Genomic DNA, 24,675 nt, shown 5'->3' with positions numbered 1-24,675 from the left:
ATCAGGGAATGGTATCCTTAGCTAAAGGGATTGGATTGAACGTGATAGATGAGAAGCCATTTATTGGATTTGTATTTTAGACCTTTACTGTGGCAGAGTGAGGGAAAAACTGACAGGTCCTAATCACCTATGAGAAGAAAGGAGGACTCAGGTCTCTGAAGGTTTGACTTGGGGTTCTGTTGATTGGAAATGAGGAACACGTAAATGGAAGGAAGATGATAAATTCTGTTTTGAATATGAGGAAACAGTGGAACTTCAGGTGAATATATAGATAGATGTTTGTATCTATGGATGTGAAAATCAGGATTAAAGAGATGATTGGGGGTTGAATTGAAGCTGTATTGATTTGGTTGTGTTGAAATGACTCAGGGAAAGCCTTTAGCATGATGAAAGTGGCAGCTAGAGAACAGACTTATAAATAGCAGAAGTAGGGAGAAGAATTGTCTGAAAGTTAGAGGAACAGTAGCTAGCAAGGTAGGAGGACCATCAGGAAAGATACCAAGGGTGGGGAGATTTTCCAATGGAGGAGGAACAGGTTAACATTTTTGAATGCTGCAAGGAGGTGTCAAGTTAGGAGAGGGCCCCAGTGACCACTGAATTTGTCAGGACTCCATAGGTAACTTTAACAAGAACAGTTTTAACTGAGTGGTTCAGAAACCAGGCTTCAGAAGATTGAGAAAGAATGGGTGTGATAAAGTAGACATGCTTGAATGAGACTTTTCGAGAGAACTGAAATAAAGAAGGGAGAAAATGATAGCTATAGCTTTCATTGAGCAGCGGTTCTCAATCTTGGCTATGCATTTATTTACAATATTGTAATAATAATTTACAATAATCTCAGGAGCTTTAAAGAATTTTGTTTTCCAGAGAGAACCCCTATACCAATTTGGTGTGGGGGGTGTTGAACCCAGATATCAATATTTATTTCAACAGCTTTTCTGTTGAAGTGTAATTGATATATAATATACTACATATATTTAAAGTGTACAATTTCATATTTCACATATGTTTATACCTGCAAAACCATCACCATAATCAAAATAATGTTCACCTCCAAAAGTTTCCTGTGTCCCTTTATAATCTTTTCCTCTTATCCCCAGGAAACCACTGTCTACTTTCTGTCACTATTGATTACTTGCATTGATACTTTTTTATAGTTCCTTAAGTAATTCCAGTGTGCAGCCATGATCGAAAACTATTGCAGAGGAATATTGTTTGAAGGAATGTTATGTTTGTTTGTTTACATGCATAAAGAAAGAGAGAGTAGAGACAAGTGGGAAGAGATTCTTAAGCAATTCAGGAAAGATGAGATAATTATTGGAATTAAGACCCTGAGGAGCTAGAAGTGGATGGAATTCAGAGCTTTGACTAGTAAGAAAGGAAGACATTTCTGGAAGTGACATCTCTAAGAATATAATGTTAAAGACAGTATATTTCTTTGTTACCATCATCAAAGTTGGCATATAGTATCCAAATTGGTTCCCTGAAGTACTTCTGAAGTACTTAAAAAAGTTAGAGAGCATGTTAACATTGTGAAAATGGATACTGCTCAGAAAAATTCCTTAAATGGAGCCTGAGATCCTTGGCATCATCTTGTAATGCTTTGTCATTTTTTGGAGGGGAGCAGATGGAATTAGCAGTTTGACTATTGCTTATTGTTGAGAGCCAAGTCCTGCCATAGTCTTTTTGACCTTCTCAGAGTTAGGCTGCATATCTGCACTAAGGGAAAAGAACATTTAACACTTGAAAATCTCCTATTTAAGGTATCTTTGCTCAGAAGAAATCTTGTTTGCTTGCCCTTTGGATATATGCCTTATAAATACATGTGAGGATAAAATCATTCCTCTGTCTCCTAAATGAGACAGAGAAGAGTTGTGACTAGAAGTTCTCAAAGGCCTACATTTTCTATCTTGAGAAAGGTAATAGCTATCCTCACCTCACCACCTTTTTTTTTTTTCTTTTTAAAATTTCTGGCTCAGGATTTGGATATAGGTAAAATTCCAGTCCTGCTGGTTCTGAAGTCCAGGGCTTGTTCCTCAGCCTTGACTCTTAGCTTTCATAGGGGGCTGAAAACAGAATAGCTTATCCAAATATTATTTGGCCTTGTAACTTGGTCATAAATGAAGAAGTGAAAAGTTTTGTCTGATTGTATTCTAGAGTTCTGAAAATTTCTTTCATTGTGATTAAATAATTAAAGTATGATTCTTTTCTAGAGAGGAAAGTCATCCCTAATTTTGGTGCAGCCTAAAAGAGTGGAAATATCAATGTTAGCATGATTTTGGACATTATTATTATAGTCACAGCCATATTGTAAGCATTCTATATTTTCTTAATTACTATTATAATAATCATTGTAGGAAATTTGAAAAATTCAGGAAAGCGTAAATGGTAAATAACACTTATAATGTCTCCACCCAGAGATCCTTATTTCTTTTGTGAATTACCTATTAGTGTCCTTTGTCTATTATAACACTGGAGATTTTTTTTTTTTTTTTTTTTTTTTTTTTTTTTTGAGACGGAGTCTCGCTCTGTCACCCGGACTGGAGTGCAGTGGCCAGATCTCAGCTCACTGCAAGCTCCGCCTCCCGGGTTTACGCCATTCTCCTGCCTCAGCCTCCCGAGTAGCTGGGAGTACAGGCGCCCGCCACCTCGCCCGGCTAGCTTTTTTTGTATTTTTTAGTAGAGACGGGGTTTCACCGTGTTAGCCAGGATGGTCTCGAACTCCTGACCTCGTGATCCGCCCGTCTCGGCCTCCCAAAGTGCTGGGATTACAGGCTTGAGCCACCGCGCCCGGCCAACACTGGAGATTTTTAAATACTAAGTTATGAGAGCTCTTTGTATGTACAAACTATTAGGTCTTTGTCAAATTACATTGCAGATGATTTCCCTAGTTTGTCATTTTTATCTTGTTTGTTTTTGATGTGAATTTTCTTTTTAAACAGATTGCTAACATTTTAATATGTTTAAACTTATCAAATTTTTCTTTTATGATACCTTGCTACTTAGGAAGTGCTTGCATTCCCAAATTATATGACTGTTCACCTCTATTTCCTTATATTAATTTCACAGTTCTTAAAAAAATTTACATCTTTAGTCTGTTTGCAGTGTATTTTAACATAGAGTGATGGTTCAGTTATTTTAATGCTACTTATTGAACAATTATCTTCTTCAGAGGTTTTAAATACCAAATCATGTGTATATACTCTATAGATACAGATATATGACTTTTTCTATTTAGTTTAATTGGGCTATTTATTTTTGCTCTAGTAATTCCAAACTGTCTTAATTATTGTGAGTTTTTAATGTATTTCACTAAATGGTTGTGTGAATACCTATTATTGTCTTTGTCAAAACATTTTCAGCATTTCTCATATATTTCTTTATTCATGTTACATGAAAGGCAGTGAAGATTCTAAAAGAACCTCACTAGAATATCTGAGTGAATTTTCTAGAGAAAGTTGTACTGTCTCTATTAATACAATGTTATCATTTATTAAAGTCATCTTTTATGACTCAAAGATGTAGTTTTGAGTTTTATTCTTGTATTTTATAGTTTGTAGTTTTCTTCATGTGGGTTCTGCCCGTTTTTCAAGTGGTATTTTTGATATTTTAAAACTTACTGATTCTATTGGGAGTGGAACTTTTAAAATTATTTTATAAAGAGGATTATATGTACCTGATGGAACATAGAAAGATGGCTAATTCTCGTATACTGTTTTCTAACTGGTCATTTTATGAAACTCTTAATATGATAGTTTTTATTGTGTTTTGTAGTAACTCAATTATAGCATATGTAAATGGTGATGATTTTGTCTTCTTGCCAACACTTAATCCTTATTTTTTTTTCTTAGGACATTGATCAGAATTTCTAGAATAATGTTAAGTTATAGCAGTGAACAGTGAAGATCCTTGGCTTATTTCTCATTTAAATGGAAATGCCTTTAGGGTTTCACAGTTGTGTATTCAAAATTTTTATTTGTGGTATGTTAAGGAAATAGTCTTGTATGCCTTTTCAGGAGGAACCAAGACAGATACTCAGTTTGATCACATGCCCTCTTAATGTACCTTGAGATGATCATATAGTTTTCCTTCTTTTACCTATTGGTTGATGAATTGTGTTACATTTCTAAGTAGCTTTCATCAAACAATTGCTGTCTTAGGGATAAAGGCAACTTGATAATAGCATATCTCTTTAAATAGTGCTATATTTAATTTGCTATATGAGGTTGATCTTTAGTGTTCCTTTTATATTACCTTTTTAAGGTTTTGGTTTCTGAATATGCCAGCTTTGTAAAAAGAGAGACTGAGAGAGAAGCTTTCCATCTTTGCATGTGCTCTGGCAATTAATCTCTTCCTTGGAAGATTTGAAATAGATTGGCTCTAAAAATGTCTAGGTCTTTTTGGACTGGATACAATTATAAAGATCTTAATATGTGCTTAAGTACTAAGTATTTTGCATAATTAATTTCATTTAGTCCCTATATAACTTTATGAGGTAAAAATTATTATTTCTATTCTACAGACAAACTGAGACTCAGAGGTTAAGACAGTTGTTCACCATCAATAAAGTACACAAAGTTTAAACTCAATTCCTATCTGATGTAATGCCCATGTTTTCTAATCAGTACCCTAATGTTTTTCTTAATTTCTTCACCCCATATTACTGAGAAGTAAATTTGATCATTTTATTTGAGCATCTTATTAAGTATTTTTCCTCTTTGCACACTTAGTTTTAATTTTTGGTAACCCTATTATAATTATCACTGGTCTGTTCTGTGCTGATGTGTCGTATCTTTTGCTATTTTAATAAATACTGTGATCTTGGAGTGAGGTGGGATAGCGTGGGTGAAGTTAAAATTGTTGTTCATATAATGCACTTAATATAATTTACATTTTAATTTGTTGAGTGTTCAAGATCGATTTGCATTATTGAATCCTGTTTGTACCTTGTAAAGAATGTTATGTTAAGTGTACCACATACAAGAGATCAAAGAGTTGTGGAAACACAGTACTTTTCCATTTTAGTTTGAATTATTTTTGTTGTGAGCCTTGCATCAGGGTAGCTTTTTAGTAGTAATGTTAAGTGATATTTGTTTGGTGTTTTCTTGAAAAAAGAGTCTTTTGCTAGTTGACAAACAGTTGCTTTCTCATGTAAATACATAGAATTCATTCAGTCACTTAAGAATTCATTCAGTCATTTATACTTGACTTAATGAAAACATATATGAATTATTAAACTGTACCAAGCAAATTAGGTTCTAGCCTACTAGAATATTTATATTTACTCTTATGTTGAGTGATGTATAGGCTTGGAAATTTAAGAGAATAATGTAAGCCTTAAAACAGCTTAAATTGAGAAATCAATTGTAAACTTTTTATTTATCTTTTTGAACTCTTCTGTTCCCCCCCTTTAAATGTAAATTAACATTTAATTAATTCAGTTAGGGTTTTGGTTATAATCAACACACCCAGACTGCATTCCCCATGCCCTTCCTACAGGGACAGTCTGAACCTCTTAAACCTGCCAGACACGTACATGCTCTTTTGTTCTAAATTTCCAGGTTCCTGCTGATTTGTTAATCAGTAGATGTCACAGTAGTGGACAAGGTGACAAATAGCCCCCGTAGCAGCGCACCCATTAGTAGTTAAGAAAAGGGAGAGACTATTTTGGAAAATCATGAAACTTCAACTGAGTCCTGATAGGGAAATGGAGAGGAAGGTGAAAATATTATAGAAATGGATGGGGGAAGAAGGGAAGATAAAAATGTGTAAATCGAATAGATTGTTGGAGAAATATAGAAAATTGGTTACATGGGTGATAGAACCAGAATATTCAAGTCAGTGAGGTCAAGAAGTAGAGTTTCAGAAAGAAAGACTCTTGCTTCAGGTTACAGAAAAATAAAGACCACAGAGAAAGAACTGATAGAGTTGTCATTTATAAGGTCATGGAGAGTGGATGATGAGACCCAAATTTATACTGTAAAAGGGATTAAGGAATAAATTGATGGTGAGCAATTGGAAGTGGTGGTAGTAGATTAAGCTACTAAATCAGAAAGTTAATCAGTGAAGAGTAAATAAGGATGGAGTAACTAGGCGCATTAGAATCTGATGAAGCCTTACTCTTGTGCCCCCTCTTTTCAGAACTGTAAGATCATGAAATACATTCTTAATTGTCCAAATGATAAATACTTTGTTAGTGATACTTAGAGGTATAATTCATTGAGTACCTTTTGTTTGCCAATGCTTTATTTGCATTATTTTTAATCCTTAAAACATTCCTAAAAGATAGATGTTACTATCTGTCATTCACAGTTGAGGAAACAGACTTAGAAAGTTTAAGTAACTTGTTGAAAATTGGCATGGATTTTTTGGACTCCAGAGTCAGCATTCTTTTCATTATGCCATGTTGTTTCCTTTATGTATTGAGCTGTTAAAACACTGGGGGCTTATAAGAGGAATATAGGTGGGATTCCTCTGCTTGTAGAAAGTAGTAGAAGAGGCCGGCGCTGTGGCTCTTGCCTGTAATCCCAGCACTTTGAGAGGCTGAGGCGGGTGGATAGCAAGGTCAGGAGATCGAGACCATCCTGACTAACACGGTGAAACCCTGTCTGTACTAAAAACACAAAAAATAAGCCGGGCATGGTGGCACGCCCCTGTAGTCCCAGCGACTCAGGAGGCTGAGGCAGGACAATCGCTTGAACCCAGGAGGCAGTGGTTGCAGTGAGCTGAGATTGCACCATTGCACTCCAGCCTGGGCGACACAGCGAGATTCTGTCTCAAAAACAAAACAAAACAAAAAAAGCAGTAGAAGAGAAATCCTAATTATGCTTGCCATAATTTGTGTTGACTATATTTTTATTTAAAATGTTTTTATAAAGGGAATCCTAGTAAGCTCCCCTACTATATTTATAATATCTAATTTTTAACAATTTTTTACCCATGATAATGATGGGTTGAGAGGAAAGGAAGAACAGGTCAAGAAAAAGCATGTAAAGAAAAGTAAGACTAAAACTTGTTATTTTCACTATGAGAACTTCTAATATGTCATACAATTTTAGGCAGCACCTCAGAAAGGCCAGCCTCTTCATGGAAATCATATCGAGCTAGTCACAAGATGGTAATTAGAGCAGATACTCTTCATGTCACCAGATTATAGAGCTCCAAAGAATTTATTGTAATATAGTGTGATTTATTGAATTTAGATTTCATCAATCAGGAATTAGTTATTGGTGAAAAGGTCTAAGCAGATGTTTGATTTTTCTGTAATAAACCTTTCTTCAGAAACAATGTGTAATTGAAAAAGAAATGCTTAAAATACTTTAGGGATTAAACATTCTTATAGGACTTTGAAGTACTTTGGGAGGAACCAAGATAGAAATTTTTGCTGTGCTAATTTTAGCCTCATATTCAGCTACAAAACAACGTCTAGGTTACATTCTGCTGTACTAGTATAAGACAGTATTATTGAAAACTGTATTTTAAAAATAATTTTATAATTCAGCCTCTGCTAAAACAAATTGACTCTTAGCCCAGTTAATATGAATCAGCATGGTCATACTGAACTATTTATTTCTCCTTTGGTTACTATAATGTTTTTAAACCAAGAAAAACAACTATATTCGTAATATCCACATAGTTTCTGATTGGGGAGAATCAAATAGAATTTTGTACAGTCAAGATCTGTTGTTTTTATTTTTATGGCCCTATTAGCACACATTACTACCATTAACTGTGTTTACTTACATTTTCTTATTGCACTTCCCTCTTTGCCCTACTATTTTCTATTGAACATCTGAGCCTCTATTGGCAGACCTCATTAAAGGTTGAAAGTCTCATTCCAACATATTAAAGGGCAGCGACTTCCTCTAAGACTTGAACTCCCAAGTCAATTGGAATTTGATTCTCTTAACATTTCTGTCTTTCTTTGTCCCCCAACATTGCAAAAAGGAAAGCACTTAGAATGCAAAAAACTTTAAGGAGTCAAAAGTAGAGCTGTGCTTTGGAAACCACATTTCCATATGCTATTATGTTTTGGAGAGAGGAAAGAGGGGTTATTGATAGTAAAATGATGGAAATATAATGTTTACATTGCGCTTTCTTTTACATTCCTCCTTATTTTTTCTCATAGCATTCATTTATTTTATTTTATTGCTTATATTCTGATTTACCTTGGTTTGTTTTAAAAGAGCTTAAGATACACTCATTTCTGCTGTTTTAGGTTTATTTGTCTCTCCTAATAGTCTGTGAATCCCCTAAGTCAGCCATGTCATATTCATTTTTGTAAATCTAGTATCTAGGACATAGTTGGCATTTAATAGTTTATGAATAAATGGATGATATTTAACCACCTTAATATAAGAAAAAAAAGAGCCAGGTTGGTTGCTGAACCCTAGATTACTGCAGCTTTAGTGGTATTATGGGCTGCACTGTGTCCCATCCAAAATTCATAAGTTGAAGGCTTAACCCCCAGTACCTCAGAATGTAGCATCATTTGGAAATAGGGTCTCTAGAGAGGTAATTAAGTTAAATGGGGTAATTAGGATGGGCCCTAATTCAGTATGATTGGTGTCCTAGTAAGAACAGGAAATTTGGATAGGCCATACAGAGGGAGGACAATGTGAAGACACAGGGAGAAGACCGCCATCTACAAGCCAGGGGGAAAGGCTTGAAACTGTTCTCTCAGAGCTCTGAGAAGGAACTGACCCTCTGAATCTTGATCTTAGACTCCTAGCCTAGAGAACTGTGAGAAAATAAATTTCTGTTGTTTAAGCCACCCAGTCTGTGGTACTTTGTTACGGCAGCCCTAGCAAACGAATATAGATGGCTTTTATACTTGGATGTAGCAAAATCTCAAATACCCTTAATTTGCCTATTCCCAAGGAACAGTTTGCCAAGGCGAATGTCAAAACCTCAAAAATTTATATACTTCTAGGTAAAACATGGAAGAGAAAGATTTAGATAGCTTAATGAAGAAAGTAATAACTATTTGCTCCTCCTTCACCTTTCCCAATACAGCCAATGCAAGCAATTGGCTAACTCCTTAATTTAATTGAATTTGTTTAGTTCGGCAAGGAGAAAGTGTTTACAGGGTATTTGTGTTCCTAAGTGTTCAAGAGCCTCTCCCAATAAACCTGGTTGCTTTTTCATGGTAGAAAATGGAAGAGGAAGACTAAATAAAATACTTTTTAATATGATGTTAATTTGAGCTAATGGCTTGTGTATAATCTTAGTCACATTATTTTACTTGAGTTATAGTCAACAGGGGCAAAACAGTATGTCTTTTACATGCCCATTGCTGTGGTAGTTGCTGTACCCTTTGATCATCAACTAGTCATACTGAGTTGCCACAGTGGTTGTCAGCGTTTTTTCATTACATGCTGTAGCCACAAACTATATATATATATATACACGCACATACATATACAATTTTTACTGTTATTTCTTCTTGACATTTTTAATTGAGTTATGTATCAAATAGTGCTGTGTTCAGTCAGTTTTTATAGTGCTTTGAGATACTTCACTGAAGAGAAAATTTCAAACATATACAAAAGCAAAACATTTGCTCTTTCATCATTTGGAGGCAGTTTTCCCGTAGTTCTGAAAGTAGGGTAAACTAAATTAGAGAACTGAACAAAGATCTCAGCCCCAGAATTAAAAAAAAAAAAAGTTTGCCGTAAAGCAAAGGAAACCAAAACCAAACAGAAAACCTCTGACTTAGGGGCAAATAAGAATTTTGGTCTAATTTTGGCATTTCAACTTCAGTCACACCCATATGTTTTTGGACCACTCTTGTTACCAGTATGTAAGCACTGTGGTAAATACCAGTTGATAGATTTTTCTCATCTTTTTTTCTTTTCCTTCATTGCAACTGAGAAAAATACTACAACCACATGCTAACAAGTGGCAGAGCTGGGTCTAAGTAAATTGAATACTTTTTCTCCAGTATCCTACCGTGTTCTTTTACTACCCTATCGTTCTCAACCTGGCCGCCAAATACAGTCATCTGAATAATTTACTTTTCCCTACCAATTTATTTTAAAATGAAAATATCCTACTTTTCAATTTAGAATGAAAATATTAGGAAGAAGAAAAGAGTAAACAAGAGTAAGTTATTTATGAGACAAGGGAAAGGCTTTGAACTGTTTTAGATGCCGTGGGTAGGGATTGCTGATAGCATGGTGATTAGAATGGGGTCTTTGGAATTTGGCTGCATGGGTTCTAACCTTAACTTAACCACTTTGGTAGTGTGTGATCTTGGGCAAGTTATTTCTTTAAGTGTTAGCTTTCTTTTTTGTGAAATAGAGATTATGTTAATTTACCAGCTAGGATGGCTATGAGAATTAAATTAAAATTCCAATAAATCGCTTAGCATAGTGCCAGAAACATAAGTGCTTGAGGAATGTTAGTCATTATCACAACATTATCCATGGACATCTACCATTGCTATGTATGACACATTCGGTCACATTGAATGTTTTCCAGACCATATTCCCAATGATGCCAGTTGCGTATGGACAGCAAAGGATCCCATGGTCAAGTGCATTTAGGAAACTATTTCATTCTAAATGCGTTTCTTGGAGATTAGTAATACAGATTTAGCATATTAAAGGCTCTTAAAAGTCCTTTGATTTAAAAAAAAAGCTTCTTTAACTTTGTCAAGTAGTTAAATTTTCACAAGGAAAGCCTTTTTTTTCTGCTGTCCTCCGGGGTCTGTCTTCATGTGGCTTCTCATGTAGATGTCTGTCCCTCAGCTCTTATAGCATGGTGGTTACCCTCTAAGAGGGACAATTGAAGAGGACAGATCCTAGATGGAAGCTCTTATTAAGCTTCTCCTTGCACCATGCTTACTAAAGTCCACTGGCAAAAACATGTCACTTTGCCAACTCCAGCATTGATGTGGAGGAGGATTACACAAAGAAGTAAATAACAGGAGAGAGTACCACATATTTTTTAAAAAGGTCCATGATGTATTAGGTGAAAAATAATCAAGTTTTGGTAGCATGTGGTTCTATTTTTATATTAAAATCAAAATGCAAATGGACTACATATACATGTATGTATATATGTGCATATATACATATGTACATGTTTTGATAGAGCAGATATATTTTGTTTTGGTTGAGCAGATATCTATATAGATATAGATAGGTACCTATGTATATACATGTGCTATTTGGTTGATATATTTTTCTTGGTTGAAAAGATATATTTTCTTTTGGTTTAGGTATATTGCTCAATACTTTTTAAGGGTAGAGAGTTTTCAGAACTGCTGATTATATAGTATATGTATAGAAAAAAGTCTGAAATAATATAAAGTTAACAGTATTTTCTTTTGAAGAGTGAGATAACAGCAGTGAGAAGGATGATTATTTATTTTAATTATGTGGAAAATATTTAAGTACAGCAATTTAAAAAAATCTCTGGTAAAGAAAAATATTAGCAGGGATGGGTGATCAGTTTTCTTCCTAGTGTTCATAGTTTTTGTGTGTGTTTTATTTTCTTTCTTGTTGGAATTTTTATAATCTTTTATAGTTGCATAGTGAGCAGAACCCTTGTTTTAAACTCTTCATTGTTGATTTTGTGTATTTCTGATAATTTTCTCATGATTGCCCTTGCAATTATTCCTCTAGAAAATGTAAGATGCTACCTTGACTTATTTGCCTCTCGTCTATTCCCTGCTTTTCCTTTGCCATCTGGATTACAATTGCCTTAAGGACACAGATCATATTTTACTATTCGTTTGCTAATAGTGCACACTAATAGAAACACTTTACATTATGCTCAGTAGACACTCAAGGACTTGCTGAATTATTAATGTTGCAGTTTGAACATGTATTGACTTTTTGCATATATGAAAATATTGAATGAGTTAACCCTTAATGTGATCTCCCATTCTGTGTTTGTTTTTGCTACTTCTATTGCTTTGTTCTTACTCTGACCCTGCCCAGCCTACTGTCTGGATAAATTATATGAACAGGCTGTCAACTTGACATCCTGTTCTAGTGAATATGTAGAAAGCATTTCTAATCACTATGCTATTTAATATGCAATTGTGTGATAATCATGTCAATGAATGTGATTGAGGTAATTATTATAGTTCAGAATTTTTACACTGATCTCTTGAAATCTTAACATAAACTTTATAATTTGTATGTTATCAGGGCTTACTGAAGTTTGATTCACTGAGGTAATACTTGAATCACTTAGTATGTACTATAATTGTATTTTGTAAAAGTTGGTACAAACATTTTGGAAAGCTTTATTTCAGCAATAACTGCTCTTGTAGATTTTTACCCAATATTAAATGTAAAATAATTGGTTTGTGGTATTTTTATGTTTAATGAAATATATAACATATTAATGGACTTTTAAGATTTCTTATAAAATTCTAATAAGAGGTTTTCTGAGTCAAGGTTATCTGCATCAATCAGTCTGTTAAATAATCAGATGATGCTGTTGTGTCTCACAAATGCAGTGGCAGTTCTCTCCTGGCAGCTTACCTTGCCAGTGCATGCATTTCATTAATAAGAGCCCCAGGTTTTTCCTAGGTAGGGTGTAAAAGCTGAGGAGCAAAAGGAAGATAGAGAGGAGAAGCATAGTCAAAGACATGGAGCCTGGAGTGGCATGGAGTATTTTGGAGAATAGTGTTAAGTAAAATTTGGATAGGTAAATTATGACCATATTATAGGGAAAGTTTGATGTGGAATATTTGTTAGGTCTGATGTCATGGTGTGTTCAGGAGAAAAGTAATTTCAGCAAGATTATATGGCAGCAACATGCATGGTGCACTGGAGAAGGGAAGAAACCAGGAGCCAGAAGGCTGTGTGATCAGCACATGCAGAGGAAATAAAGGCCCAGACTCAGGGTGTTGCTGTGGAGACGGAGAGCAGATGGTAAATTTGACAGGCATTATAAAGGGTGAAATTTATTCCTCTATTCAATAAATATTTATTAATACTTGCTGTATATTACTTATGCTTATAATATCTGGACTGAAATTTGCCTGTAATTACTAATACAGTTTAAACCTTTAAAATTATGGGCCAGGCGCGGTGGCTCAAGCCTGTAATCCCAGCACTTTGGGAGGCCGAGAGGTCAGGAGATCGAGACCATCCTGGCTAACACGGTGAAACCCCGTCTCTACTAAAAAATACAAAAACTAGCCGGGCGAGGTGGTGGGCGCCTGTAGTCCCAGCTACTCGGGAGGCTGAGACAGGAGAATGGCGTGAACCCGGGAGGCGGAGCTTGCAGTGAGCTGAGATTATGTTATATAATTTTTATTTGAAAAAAAAATAATGTTGAACCACTGAGTCATGTGCTATATTAATGTCAATAAGAAGTGCTCATCTTAGTGCCGTGGTTCCCAGAGATCTCACCATTCTGTCTGCTCTTATCTAAAATAAATCTAATTTGTTAATACATTATACATGATCTTAGTCAAGGCTATTTGAATGCTAGCTCAAAAAGGAGGGAGAATATTTGCAATAGAAATCCAAGAGCAGTAACTGTTGGCCTCAGAAGCTTCACAGCATTGTGTTTGCTGTATTCTTTTGGTCAACATGGTTGTTAAAAAATAGTTCTTCGTAACTTCTCTTATTAGAGTCCAAATCAGGTATCCTTTCCCTGGACACAATGTTCTTCTGAAGTCCTGGAGGATCTTGTCTACCGCCATACCACCTTGAATGCGCCCGATCTTGTCTGAAGTCCTGGAGGATCTGAGAAGAATGGGAAGATAGAAATGGGAAACGAGAAGAAGGAACTTCTTACCTTCTAATTGTTCTAGCTTTTCCAACAGAAACACACTGGGCTGGTTGCCATAGCACACTGATATCCCAGCATGATTTTATTTGTCCTTGGGGTAGGCAAAAGATGGTTTAGCCAAAAACCATTTTATTGAGTAAAAACCTATGTTCTATTCTTGATAATCGGACACTTGTTTTGTGATTTGGGGGGAAAATAGTCCTAAGTAACAGGCCTTTGGAAAGACTTACCAAACCTCTCTTACTATGAATTACTTTACTTTTCCTAGTGCCTTGAGAGGCAGCTTTATTTACGTGATGACCTAGGTAGGCAGTGAGGCATCAACATCACTTCTTTTTAAACAACAGCACAAATACCCTCCTCCTTCACAGTTGATTGGTCAGTTTCTAAGCAGCAGTATCCTAAAATTAAATTAATTTTATTCTGTAACATAATCTGAACATTTCTCACCATTCTGTTTTCCTGAAATTCACCCAGGAATTCTTGATCATCTTCTGGTAGTGCTTAATTTAACTACAGCAATGGCCTCATTGCATAGGAGAGAAGTTTAAAATTTCGTGATGTGTAACAATCCATTTATAGAAATTTGGTTGCTCTATAAATTTATAGAAACTTGATTTTCATAATGATATATAAAACAAATGGTTATAAAAAGTTTTATAGTAGTTTATAGTTAGTACTTAATGATGGAGGGGATGATTTAAAAAATAGGAATAAAGAAATTTTTAGAGTTTTACAGTGAAAGTTACAAATACTTTAAAAATATTCTTATAAAATAATTAAAATGTTATATGTCTCTGATGACAACACTAAAAGATAAACTTTGGTAATTGTTATTAATAACATAATGTGGGAATTGAAGAATAAGATATTTGACTTAGAAAGGTTTTATTGTACATTGAAAATATAAAAAATTAGTGTTAGACAGACTAATTGGGCTAGTGAAATACTACATAGACTCCTAACAAGCCTTCTAATGTAATTTTAAATATTCTCCTCCGGAACATGTTTGGCAAAAATAGGAAGTTAGTTACACAGCAGGAAACATGTATTTTAATTTTATCTCTTACCTTTGAGAAGAATAAAGTTTTTAAAAATGCAAGTGTATTTTGAATATTACTAGAGATGTCTAATTAGATTTATAAAGCTTGCAGAGTTATATAATCAAGTCTTTGGCATAGATGTTAATAGGTTACATATTAGATATGAAATGTGGGGTGGGTTAGCAACTTGTAGAGAGCCTCTTGCTGCTTGCTGGTAGAGAGAAACCATTTTAAAATCATCATTTTGTGACCAGTTTGCTTTTTGTCCTATCTAAGCTTTAGTGATACCTTTAGTCGTAACTGTTACTCATCTTGAAGCCCAGGGCTTATGGAAATAATTTTTTTTTTACAATGTTACCGTATGTGGTAAGGACAAAGAAAAGCTTATGTCAGCTAGTAAACACTGTTGGCTTTTCAATTTTTCATTTCTTTAAATACTTATCCTACAATAGTACTTCAAACCTCAGCACCACACACTATACCCATGTAACAAACCTGCTTATGTACCTCCTGAATCTAAAATAAAAAAATTATCCTACACTTTATAGAATTCCATTGTTCTCTTTCTTACATAATGCATTGATATTTCAGGCTTCATTTTTAATGTTTGTATATTTTCTTTTCTTTCTTTCTTTCTTTCTTTTTTTTTTTTGAGACAGAGTCTCACTCTGTCACCCAGGCTGGAGTGCAGTGGCGCGATCTCAGCTCACTGAAACCTCTGCCTCCCAGGTTCAAGCGATTCTTCTGCCTCAGCCTCCCAAGTACCTGGGATCACAGGCACACGCCACCATGCCTGGCTAATTTTTGTATATTTAGTAGAGAGGGGTTTCACTGTGTTGGCCAGGCTTTCTCAAACTCCTGACCTTAAGTGATCCTCCCGCCTCAGCCTCCCAAAGTGCTGGTATTACAGGCATGAGGCACCGCACTCAGCCATACTATCTCTTCTAAAAATATTCTTTCTTTTATAGTTAAGAGGAACATACCAGGGGCCAGGCACGGTGGCTCATGTCTGTAATCATATTGGATGGTACTTGATATTCACATGACATCATGTTGATGTTAGCTTTGACCAAGGCAGTGCTTGCCAGGTTTCACCACTATACAGTTGCTCTTTTCTTCTTTCCATACTCTATTTTTTTGGAAGTGAATAGCTATGACCAATGCACTCTCAATGGCGAAGCAAGGACTAAGCTCTACCTCCTGGAAGAGATAGTGTCTACATCTATTATTGGGAATTCTTGTGTAAGGAAGCTTTACCTCCTATTCTCTTATTTATTTAATTGTTTATTTATATGAGTGTGGACTCATGTATATTTATTTTATACTTTGGGTTATAATTCAATACTACATTATTTGTTCTGTTGCTCAGATTGTTCCAGCTTTAGCCATTGTGTATTCTTTCAGGTTGGCTTAATATTTAATAGTATAAAAAATTCCTTACCAAAATGTTTGAAAACAGATGGTCTAGGCTATGATCATAGATTACGATCATAGGATTGAATAGCTGAGGCAGGGAGGAAGACAATATTGTAGGGGGAGAAATCTAGGAATTAAGACTTCTAGGAATTAAGACTTCAGGCAAGAAAAAAAATCACCAAGATTTAAGCAGGAGTTGTTTGAAAGCATGACAGTGACCTAGGAGCTAAGATCATCCAGAAATGAAGGGGAGAGACCGAGCAGGGCAAGGGCATGGGGTGGATTGATTGATAGATGATGGTGACAGAGTTTCAAAGCAGCTTTGGGTGGATGGTTGAAGGAGGAAGAGAATGATCTTGAGTGGTAATAAGAAGGAAGGAGAACACCTACTTTACCTCTAGGCCCAGTGGTTTCTTTCAGGGATGTGTGAGGAAATGCAATCACTATTTGGTAAGGTTGCATGCAGGGAAACTAGTGTCTCATGCAAAGAAGAAAACATTTGAAGAACTGTTGAAGATATAGAGGATTTTGCTGGTAATAGACTCTAAATTCCAGAGGACACAGTGAAAGTATATCCTCCTTCCAGAATTAGGATGGGATGGGAGATGGGAGCAAAACAGAAGATGTACAAAGAGTTATGATGATAGTGTGTGGGAGATGAATGTCACCTGGGTGTCTGTAGCTTCTTGTGGTGCCGGACATGAACAGGGATGAAGGGAATAATGACTTTAGTCCTGGTGGACCTAAGGCAGACAATGGTGATGAGACTGTGAAACTTTCAGGGTAGGGAGGCATGTCATAGACTCCCTTTTGAGTTCTGCAGGAGACAGAGAAGTTTGGGGAGGAACAATTTTATTCTGAGCTTGCATGCATGCTAAACAGGTGAGTGTCCATGTGAGCTCAGCTATACAATGAGGGCACCCATTTGATCTCTATCAAGTGGAAGGTAAGAGACCCAGGGCTGACTGGTGTTACTAATGTGTAATATACATACAGAAAAATGTACAAATTATGAGTGTTCAGCTTGGCAAATTTTCAACAAATGTACACACCTGAGTAACCAGCACCTAGATCAAGAAACAGACTGTTACCAGAACCGACAAGATAGGCCCCTCAAGAGCAGCCACCATCCCAACTCCTAACACAAATGGATTCGTTTTATCTGTTCTTGAAATTTACATAAATGGAATTATATAGTATGTACTCTCTTTTCCTGCATTCTTTTATCCAACACCATAACACAGATACAGTTTATTCATTCAAAGTTGTATTTTGTTGTATAGAATTTCAGATATTGTACAGTGTACCATAATTGATTCATTCAACTATTGATGGATATTTGGTTTGTTTCTGGTTTTTGACTATTAAAAAAAATCTGCTCTAGCCGAGCATGTGGTACACTCCTGTAGTCTCAGCTACTTGAGAGGCTGAGGTGGGAGGATCCCTTGAGCCCAGGAATTTGAGGCTACAGTGACCTGTGATAGCGCTGTTGCACTCTAGCCCGGGTAACAGAGTGAGACCCTGTCTCTAAAAACAAAACAGAAACAAAAACCTATTGCTCAGATGAACATTTTCTGAACATAGCTCTCAGAGAACGTATGTCCTCATTTCTGTTGAGTATTAACATGGGTAGAATTTCTGGGTTCATAGAGTATATATGTATATCCTCAAGTTTAGAGGATATCGCTGAAGAGTTTTCCAAGATATTGTACCAGTTTGCATTCACATTAGCTGTGTCTGAATATTGATTGCTCCATATCTTTTTCAACACTTGGTGTGATCTGTCTTTCATTTTAGCTACGTGTGTGGGTGTGTGTGTGTGTGTTTGTATGCTGTATTTCACTGTGGGTTTTAACTGATGTTTCCCTAATGACTAACAAAGTTGAGCATGTTTCATGTGCTAAGTTTCCATTTGAATAAATGATGGTGTTGTTTTTCCTATAGGATTGTCTACCTTTTTCTTAATAATTTATGAATTCTTTATATATTCTGGATATGAAACTTTTGTCATATATATGAATTGCAGATATCATCTGCCACTCTATGGCTTTGCCTTTTCATTCTCTTAGTGGTATCTTTTGGTGAGTAGAAGTTCTTACTTTCAAGGAAATCTGGTTTACCCTTTTTTTCCTCCTTGTGATTAGTGCTTTTGTGCCTCTTGTTTAAGAAACCTTTGCCTAGCCTAAGATTATGAAAGTACTCTCTTGCGTTTTCTTCTAGAAGCCTTATGGTTTACTGTTCACAATTAGATCTATGATCCAACTGAAACTGTTTTTTTTTGTTTTTGCCTGCAGCATGATCTCTGGGGTCATGGTTCTTTTTGTCCTCCCCTTGTAGCTATCCAAATAACCTAGCCCCATTTATTATAAGGATCATCCTTTCCTCACTGAATTTCCGTGTTATTTTTGTCATAAATCAGGTGACCATGTATGTGTGGGTCTATTTCTGGCCACTCTATTCTGTTCCATTGGTTGATTTCTATCCTTCCAACAGTGTCATCACTGGCTTAATTACCATAGTTTTTGGTAAGTTTTATACTGAACTTTGCTATTAGAAGTCCAGGTCTCACAGCTCTGTTGTTCTTCAAGACAGCCCTTGACTGTTCTTGGTTCCTTGTGTATTCCTCTTGATTTCTTTTAATTTAAAAAAAGTTAACCTTAATTTTAACTGGAGAGTTATTGTGAATTTTTGTAAAAATTTTACCTCCCCAGTTCTATGTAACATGAAGTAGTGTGGTTCCATTTGTGATAACTTTCTGTCCTAATTTATTAAACAATGGAATTCATACAAAGGAAAATTTTTGTGCATTTATATTGGCTTTGTTTTACAAATATACATAACAACATGAAACAACCTAGATACAGGCAGACAGAAAATAAGAGTAAGACAAAGAGAATCAGTTATGAAACTCACAGTATTCATAATATAAAAATAAACAAGTTACTCCTAAGGAGAGGTTTTCCTGGTACTGAAAACTTAAGATGTGAATTTTCTAGACTTTGTTGGCTTTTAAGGAGGATAAATGTGATCTAGTAGTGCTTTGGTAACATTTTGGACATAATTTCAAAGCCCAATTTCTCCAAACAGACAATTCTATAAAATCAATAATACACCACATGTATGTGGTTTTCTATTAGTCTGACTTGATCCAAGGAGGAATATTTTTTATTTTAACAATAAAATTCATATTACTCAAGTAATCTTTTACGAGTGAATGAATGAATGAATGACCAAAAAAATGTTTTAATCATGTATTTTATGAGAATTAGACATCAGGAACCTTAGAATGTATTCTTTGACTAGAACCTGTGTTGTTCATTAAGGCATATCTGGATACTTTGATAGACAGTTGAGCAGAGTTTATAAGAATTAATAATAATAATATTGCATAATAATAATACTTTGTTGCCAGAAATGGAAATAGCTGCTTTTATTTGCATTTTAATATGTACTCCTCACAATAACTCCTTGCAAATAGGTACTATCATTATCCCTATTTTGCAGATTAAAAAAAAGTAAGGCAAATATCTTGCCCAAGGTAATACTGCAAGTAAGTAATAGAGTCAGAATTCATTTCTGGCTACTCTACCTGAGTTTCTACTACATTATAATGCTGATAAAAATTAAGTAGCCTAATGAAGGATTTGTGACTGAATTTGGAAGTTAGGAAATTCAGATAGAGCTCAACTTTTCCATCAGGAAATAGTTTCCAAGTGTACTCCCATACAAATGGATGGGTAAAGAAAAAGACATTGTATTTTGACATTTTGCTTGAGATAAAACTGTTCTGCATTTCCTTTAGCTTGTTTCTTTAAATTTATACTTAAGTAAATCCCAATCTTCTGAATAACTATTGTCAAATATAGTCATTTTGAATATTGTCACTTGTACTTTTTTTTTTTTTTTTTTGAGACGGAGTCTCACTCTGTCACCCAAGCTGGAGTGCACTGGCCAGATCTCAGCTCACTGCAAGCTCCGCCTCCTGGGTTCACGCCATTCTCCTGCCTCAGCCTCCCGAGTAGCTGGGACTACAGGCGCCCGCCACCTTGCCCGGCTAGTTTTTTGTATTTTTTAGTAGAGACGAGGTTTCACCGTGTTAGCCAGGATGGTCTCGATCTCCTGACCTTGTGATCCGCCCGCCTCGGCCTCCCAAAGTGCTGGGATTACAGGCTTGAGCCACCGCGCCCGGCCTGTCACTTGTACTTTTTAAAAAAGGAGTATTAACTTTCATGAAACCAAATGGCTTGCCTAGTTACTGTTGTAAAGAACTGAAATGTAAGCAAATTAACTTACTTTAATGCTTTCTATAAAGTCAATTTTGGATGCATGTCTTCTTATATTTTCACAGTTTTGAAACATTTTCTGCCTTTTTTTTAAGTTCGATGATCTTTTTGAAATTATTGCCGGGCGCGGTGGCTCAAGCCTGTAATCCCAGCACTTTGGGAGGCCGAGACGGGCGGATCACGAGGTCAGGAGATCGAGACCATCCTGGCTAACACGGTGAAACCCCGTCTCTATTAAAAAATACAAAAAACTAGCCGGGCGAGGTGGCGGGCGCCTGTAGTCCCAGCTACTCGGGAGGCTGAGGCAGGAGAATGGCGTAAACCCGGGAGGCGGAGCTTGCAGTGAGCTGAGATCCGGCCACTGTACTCCAGCCTGGGCGACAGAGCGAGACTCCGTCTCAAAAAAAAAAAAAAAAAAAAAAAAAAAAAAAAAAAAAAAAAAAAAAAAAGAAATTATTTTATTGAAACTAGAGAAAAATGTCCAGTATGTTTTGCAGCTGGCATTCCTGAAAACCAAATGAAAATTGCAGAGCCAATTTCATCATGTTATGATATTTATGCTTTTGTCAGAATTCTTGCATTTTAAGGCTTGTTTGTGCACATTGGTTTTGAAATGAATTTAGTAATTTATGTTTGAAACTCATTTCACAAATATGAAGTAACAACTTTATAGGATTATCTCTATTCATAGTAATCTGACTAAATGTATTCAAAACGTTAACATTTTTCTATGTTAATTTTCAGGTTGAAGGTTTAGAACAGATGTGGAAAAATGTTTACTTCAGAGAAAGGGGTTGTGGAGGAATGGTTGTCAGAGTTTAAGGTAATATTTACTGTTCTACTATAGTAATTATAGTCCAAAGAAGTTTTGTCTGGGGTTTAAATTCCAGTGATTTTTTGTATTTTATATGACTGAAGGGTTAAATATCTGTGGAAGAAGTATTTTCTATCAAATCTCAATAGAGAGTTATTTACACATAGTAATCTTTTCTAGGAAATTGAGTCCTTTTTTCTCCCAAGTGGTTCAAAGAGTTTATTCGTTTGTTTATTTTCTTTCTTTCATGGCAATACCACAAATAATTAAAGTCTCTGAATGTTGGTGTCATTCTCCAATGACCATCAATGATTCATTGTCAAAATGTTTCTTGCAGTTTGGAGGGCAGTGGAACTGGGCATGATCAACAATGAGGAGAGGATGGGAAGATATTTGCTCAACTTTATACCAGTGGATCTTTCTCTAGCTGGCTAACCCAGTGGCTATATAAGGGGTGTATAACCTTTGATTAGTTAATGAAAAAAATAAAACTTATATTTTCTTGTCTCATGAATTTTCTCTAGGATAGCTAAAATAGTGTTTCTTTAATCAGCTAATTACTTTTCTCTGTCCTTATATGACACATAAGTATGTGCACTTGCATGATCATGAACCACAGGAATGAAGAGTTTGGGCTGCAACTGTCACTTTGATTTTGTCCAGCCCAATCAGCCCAAGACCTATAGGGACAAAGTTACAGTCTGACAAAGTCAGGGTTATTGACTTGTTTCATTGAGGGAGATTGCCCAATAGATACTATGGGACCATCTCACCAAACCAAAGAAAAGATAAAATTATAATAATTTGGAGGAAGGGTAGAGTTTAGGTGAAATTTAAATGGAACGGTATTCTGGTAGACTCAAAACAAAGCAGGGCTGTTTATAATGGGGTGAACATCTGGTCTGGCCTTCAAAGTAGACCCAGGATCTTGTTGTCTTGAAAACTACAAAGTTAACGTAGATTTGAAATGTTATGTTCAGAAACTCTGTATTTATATCTTTGTACCTGGGTTGAAAATCAAGGCTGCTTTTCTATGTCAAAGTGACTTAGATGCTCTAGGCAAGAGTGGGATGTTTTGTTCTTACTGATACATGTTCAACAACAAACTTTTTTATAATCTGTGATTCTAGGCAACTAGTTATCTTAGTAAGAATTTAGTAGTCACTCAAAGAAGGAGATTGTTATGACATTTTTCAGTTGCAGTGTGTATTTAGGAAAAGCACCATTTCCTGTTAATTTTACAGCTGGCCTTATCTGTCTCTGTTATCTAATCCTGATGTATAGCTGGGCAGACTTTTACTGTCTCAGCTTTTATAGCCATGAATTGAGCATCCTTCTATGGATTCCCTAAGTCATCATAAGTGACATAGAATGTTACAGAAGTGCTTTCTACATATTTTAATAACTTGTGGCCAGATGTGGTGGCACATGCCTGTAATACCAGCACTTTGAGAGGCGGAGATGGAAGAATTGCTTAAGGCCAGGAGTTTAAGACCAGCCTAGGCACCAGGCTCGGTGGCTCACGCCTGTAATCCCAGCACTTTGGGAGGCCGAAGCGAGCGGATCACGGGGTCAGGAGATCGAGACCATCCTGGCTAACATAGTGAGACCCCGTCTCTACTAAAAATACAAAAAATTAGCCTGGCGTGGTGACAGGCGCCTGTAGCCCCAGCTACTCAGGAGGCTGAGGCAGGAGAATAGCATGAACCCAGGATGCAGAGCTTGCAGTGAGCCGAGATTGCGCCATTGCACTCCAGCCTGGGTGACAGAGCGAGACTCTGCCTCAAAAAAAAAAAAAAAAAAAAATGACCAGCCTAGACAACATAGCAAGACCTCCTCTCTACAAAACAAAACAAAACAAAAATTAGCTGGGCGTGTTGGTGCATGCCTGCAGCCCCAGCTACTTGGGAGGCTGAGATGGGAGGATCACTTGAGCCCAGGAATTCAAAGATGCAGTGAGCTATGATAGCACCACTGCTGTCCAGTCTAGTGACAGAGTGAGACTTTTGTCTCTAAAAAAAAAACAAAAAACGAAACAAAAAAACTTTGATTAAATCTTGTGTGTGTGTGTGTTTCCTGCTTGTGTTATCTTTGTGTTTAACATAGTCTCTTATCATGGCTTTTTTTTTTTTGGCAGATTGATGGAAATTGTCAAGTTTAACAGTTGAATGCTATTTCTTCTAGGGCGTTCCTATGTTTCACGATGAAGTAAAATATGCAAAAGCAAGTATCGCTAGCTATCCATTCTTTAAGATGGGAGTTGTGGAAAGAGAGCATGTTAAAGGGTGGGTTGTAGGGGTAAGATCAGCTAGTAAGGCAAATAATGGAAAACCATGACTGATCTCCTTCCCTTCCCATCTGTTCATTTATTCCCTTCCCCTCCTGGTTTGGATATATAGTCACCTAGGAAGTGCAGTACCAAGGAGTGAGGGGCAGAGCAGCGGTTATTGGCAGTAGTATCTGAGGAAGTAGGTGGTTGGGGTGAAGGGCTACAGAGGTGGCATGTAGAAGAGTAACCAGAATAGTTACGTTGGTAGATTGGTTACATTGAGCAAATAAGTTGATTGAACAAATAAGTAAATACTTTGAAGATAATGGGAGTTAGATTTCTATCTGTCTGAAAAGGGAATTACAATCATGGAACAGCAAAAGTCAAGAAAGAACTCTAAGGTGTTGTATTGGAATCATTATGAACTCATGGGTTCTAAGTATGCATATGATATATATGTGTGTGTGTGTCTGTACATATATGCATACATTTATCCCCTAGCTTTGTTCATTGGGAGGACCTAGAAACAATGGCACCCCGGTTGCAGTGAGTACACTAAGCACCCAGATCTTGTTTTCCAAATACCATCTTCCGCTACAAAAAACCAGAGTGTGAATAAATAGAAAATATTATTTAAGTAGTATTTTATCAATATAACATATTATGTGGGTAGCAATATTTTATTAACATTTTTAATAAATTTAATGTAAGCATAGGGAAACTTTTCCTTTAGGAGGAGGGAGTGAAATAATGGCCTACAAGAAATAAAATGTAGTTTAAGAAGTTTCTCCTGCCCAACCCCAAGATTAACTTTACCCAATTTTGAATCAATTTGATACTCAAATGTTTTAAATTATTTTCAAATCTGTATTATAGCCAGTTCAAGGAAGGATATTTCCCATTCCTTCATTAGTTTGGTAGGCATTCCTGATAATTATTTGGAGTGTTATTCTAAATTGGGTTAATGTGTGTTGAATTCAGCTCTATGTTTGACAAAGAGAAGAAGGTTATCAGGCAAAATCAGCAGCATACCAGAGGTAATAGAATATAGAAAAGTGCTTGGGAACATGTCTGCTAAGTACTTCTAAA

General features: G+C 36.0%; 1 protein-coding gene across 4 annotated transcripts in view; it reads left to right on the top strand.

Annotated features, from left to right (window-relative positions):
• Positions 1–24,675, top strand: part of FAM126A (family with sequence similarity 126 member A) — a 71,382-nt gene that overhangs the window by 2,833 nt on the left and 43,874 nt on the right. For 3 of the 4 annotated variants that reach the window (XM_033194944.1, XM_033194943.1, XM_033194945.1), the window contains exon 2: positions 21,248–21,326. The exons of the other annotated variant lie outside the window; for it this stretch is intronic. In XM_033194944.1, the coding sequence (XP_033050835.1) occupies positions 21,276–21,326 (51 nt within the window). In that variant the 5' untranslated portion in view covers positions 21,248–21,275. The remainder of the gene's footprint in view (positions 1–21,247; positions 21,327–24,675) is intronic. 4 annotated transcript variants of the gene reach the window in all.

This window comes from Trachypithecus francoisi, unplaced genomic scaffold (genome assembly GCF_009764315.1).
Source record: "Trachypithecus francoisi isolate TF-2019V2 unplaced genomic scaffold, Tfra_2.0 Lachesis_group4, whole genome shotgun sequence".
Taxonomy (NCBI): domain Eukaryota; kingdom Metazoa; phylum Chordata; class Mammalia; order Primates; family Cercopithecidae; genus Trachypithecus; species Trachypithecus francoisi.
This window is presented reverse-complemented; position numbering and strand designations above follow the sequence as displayed.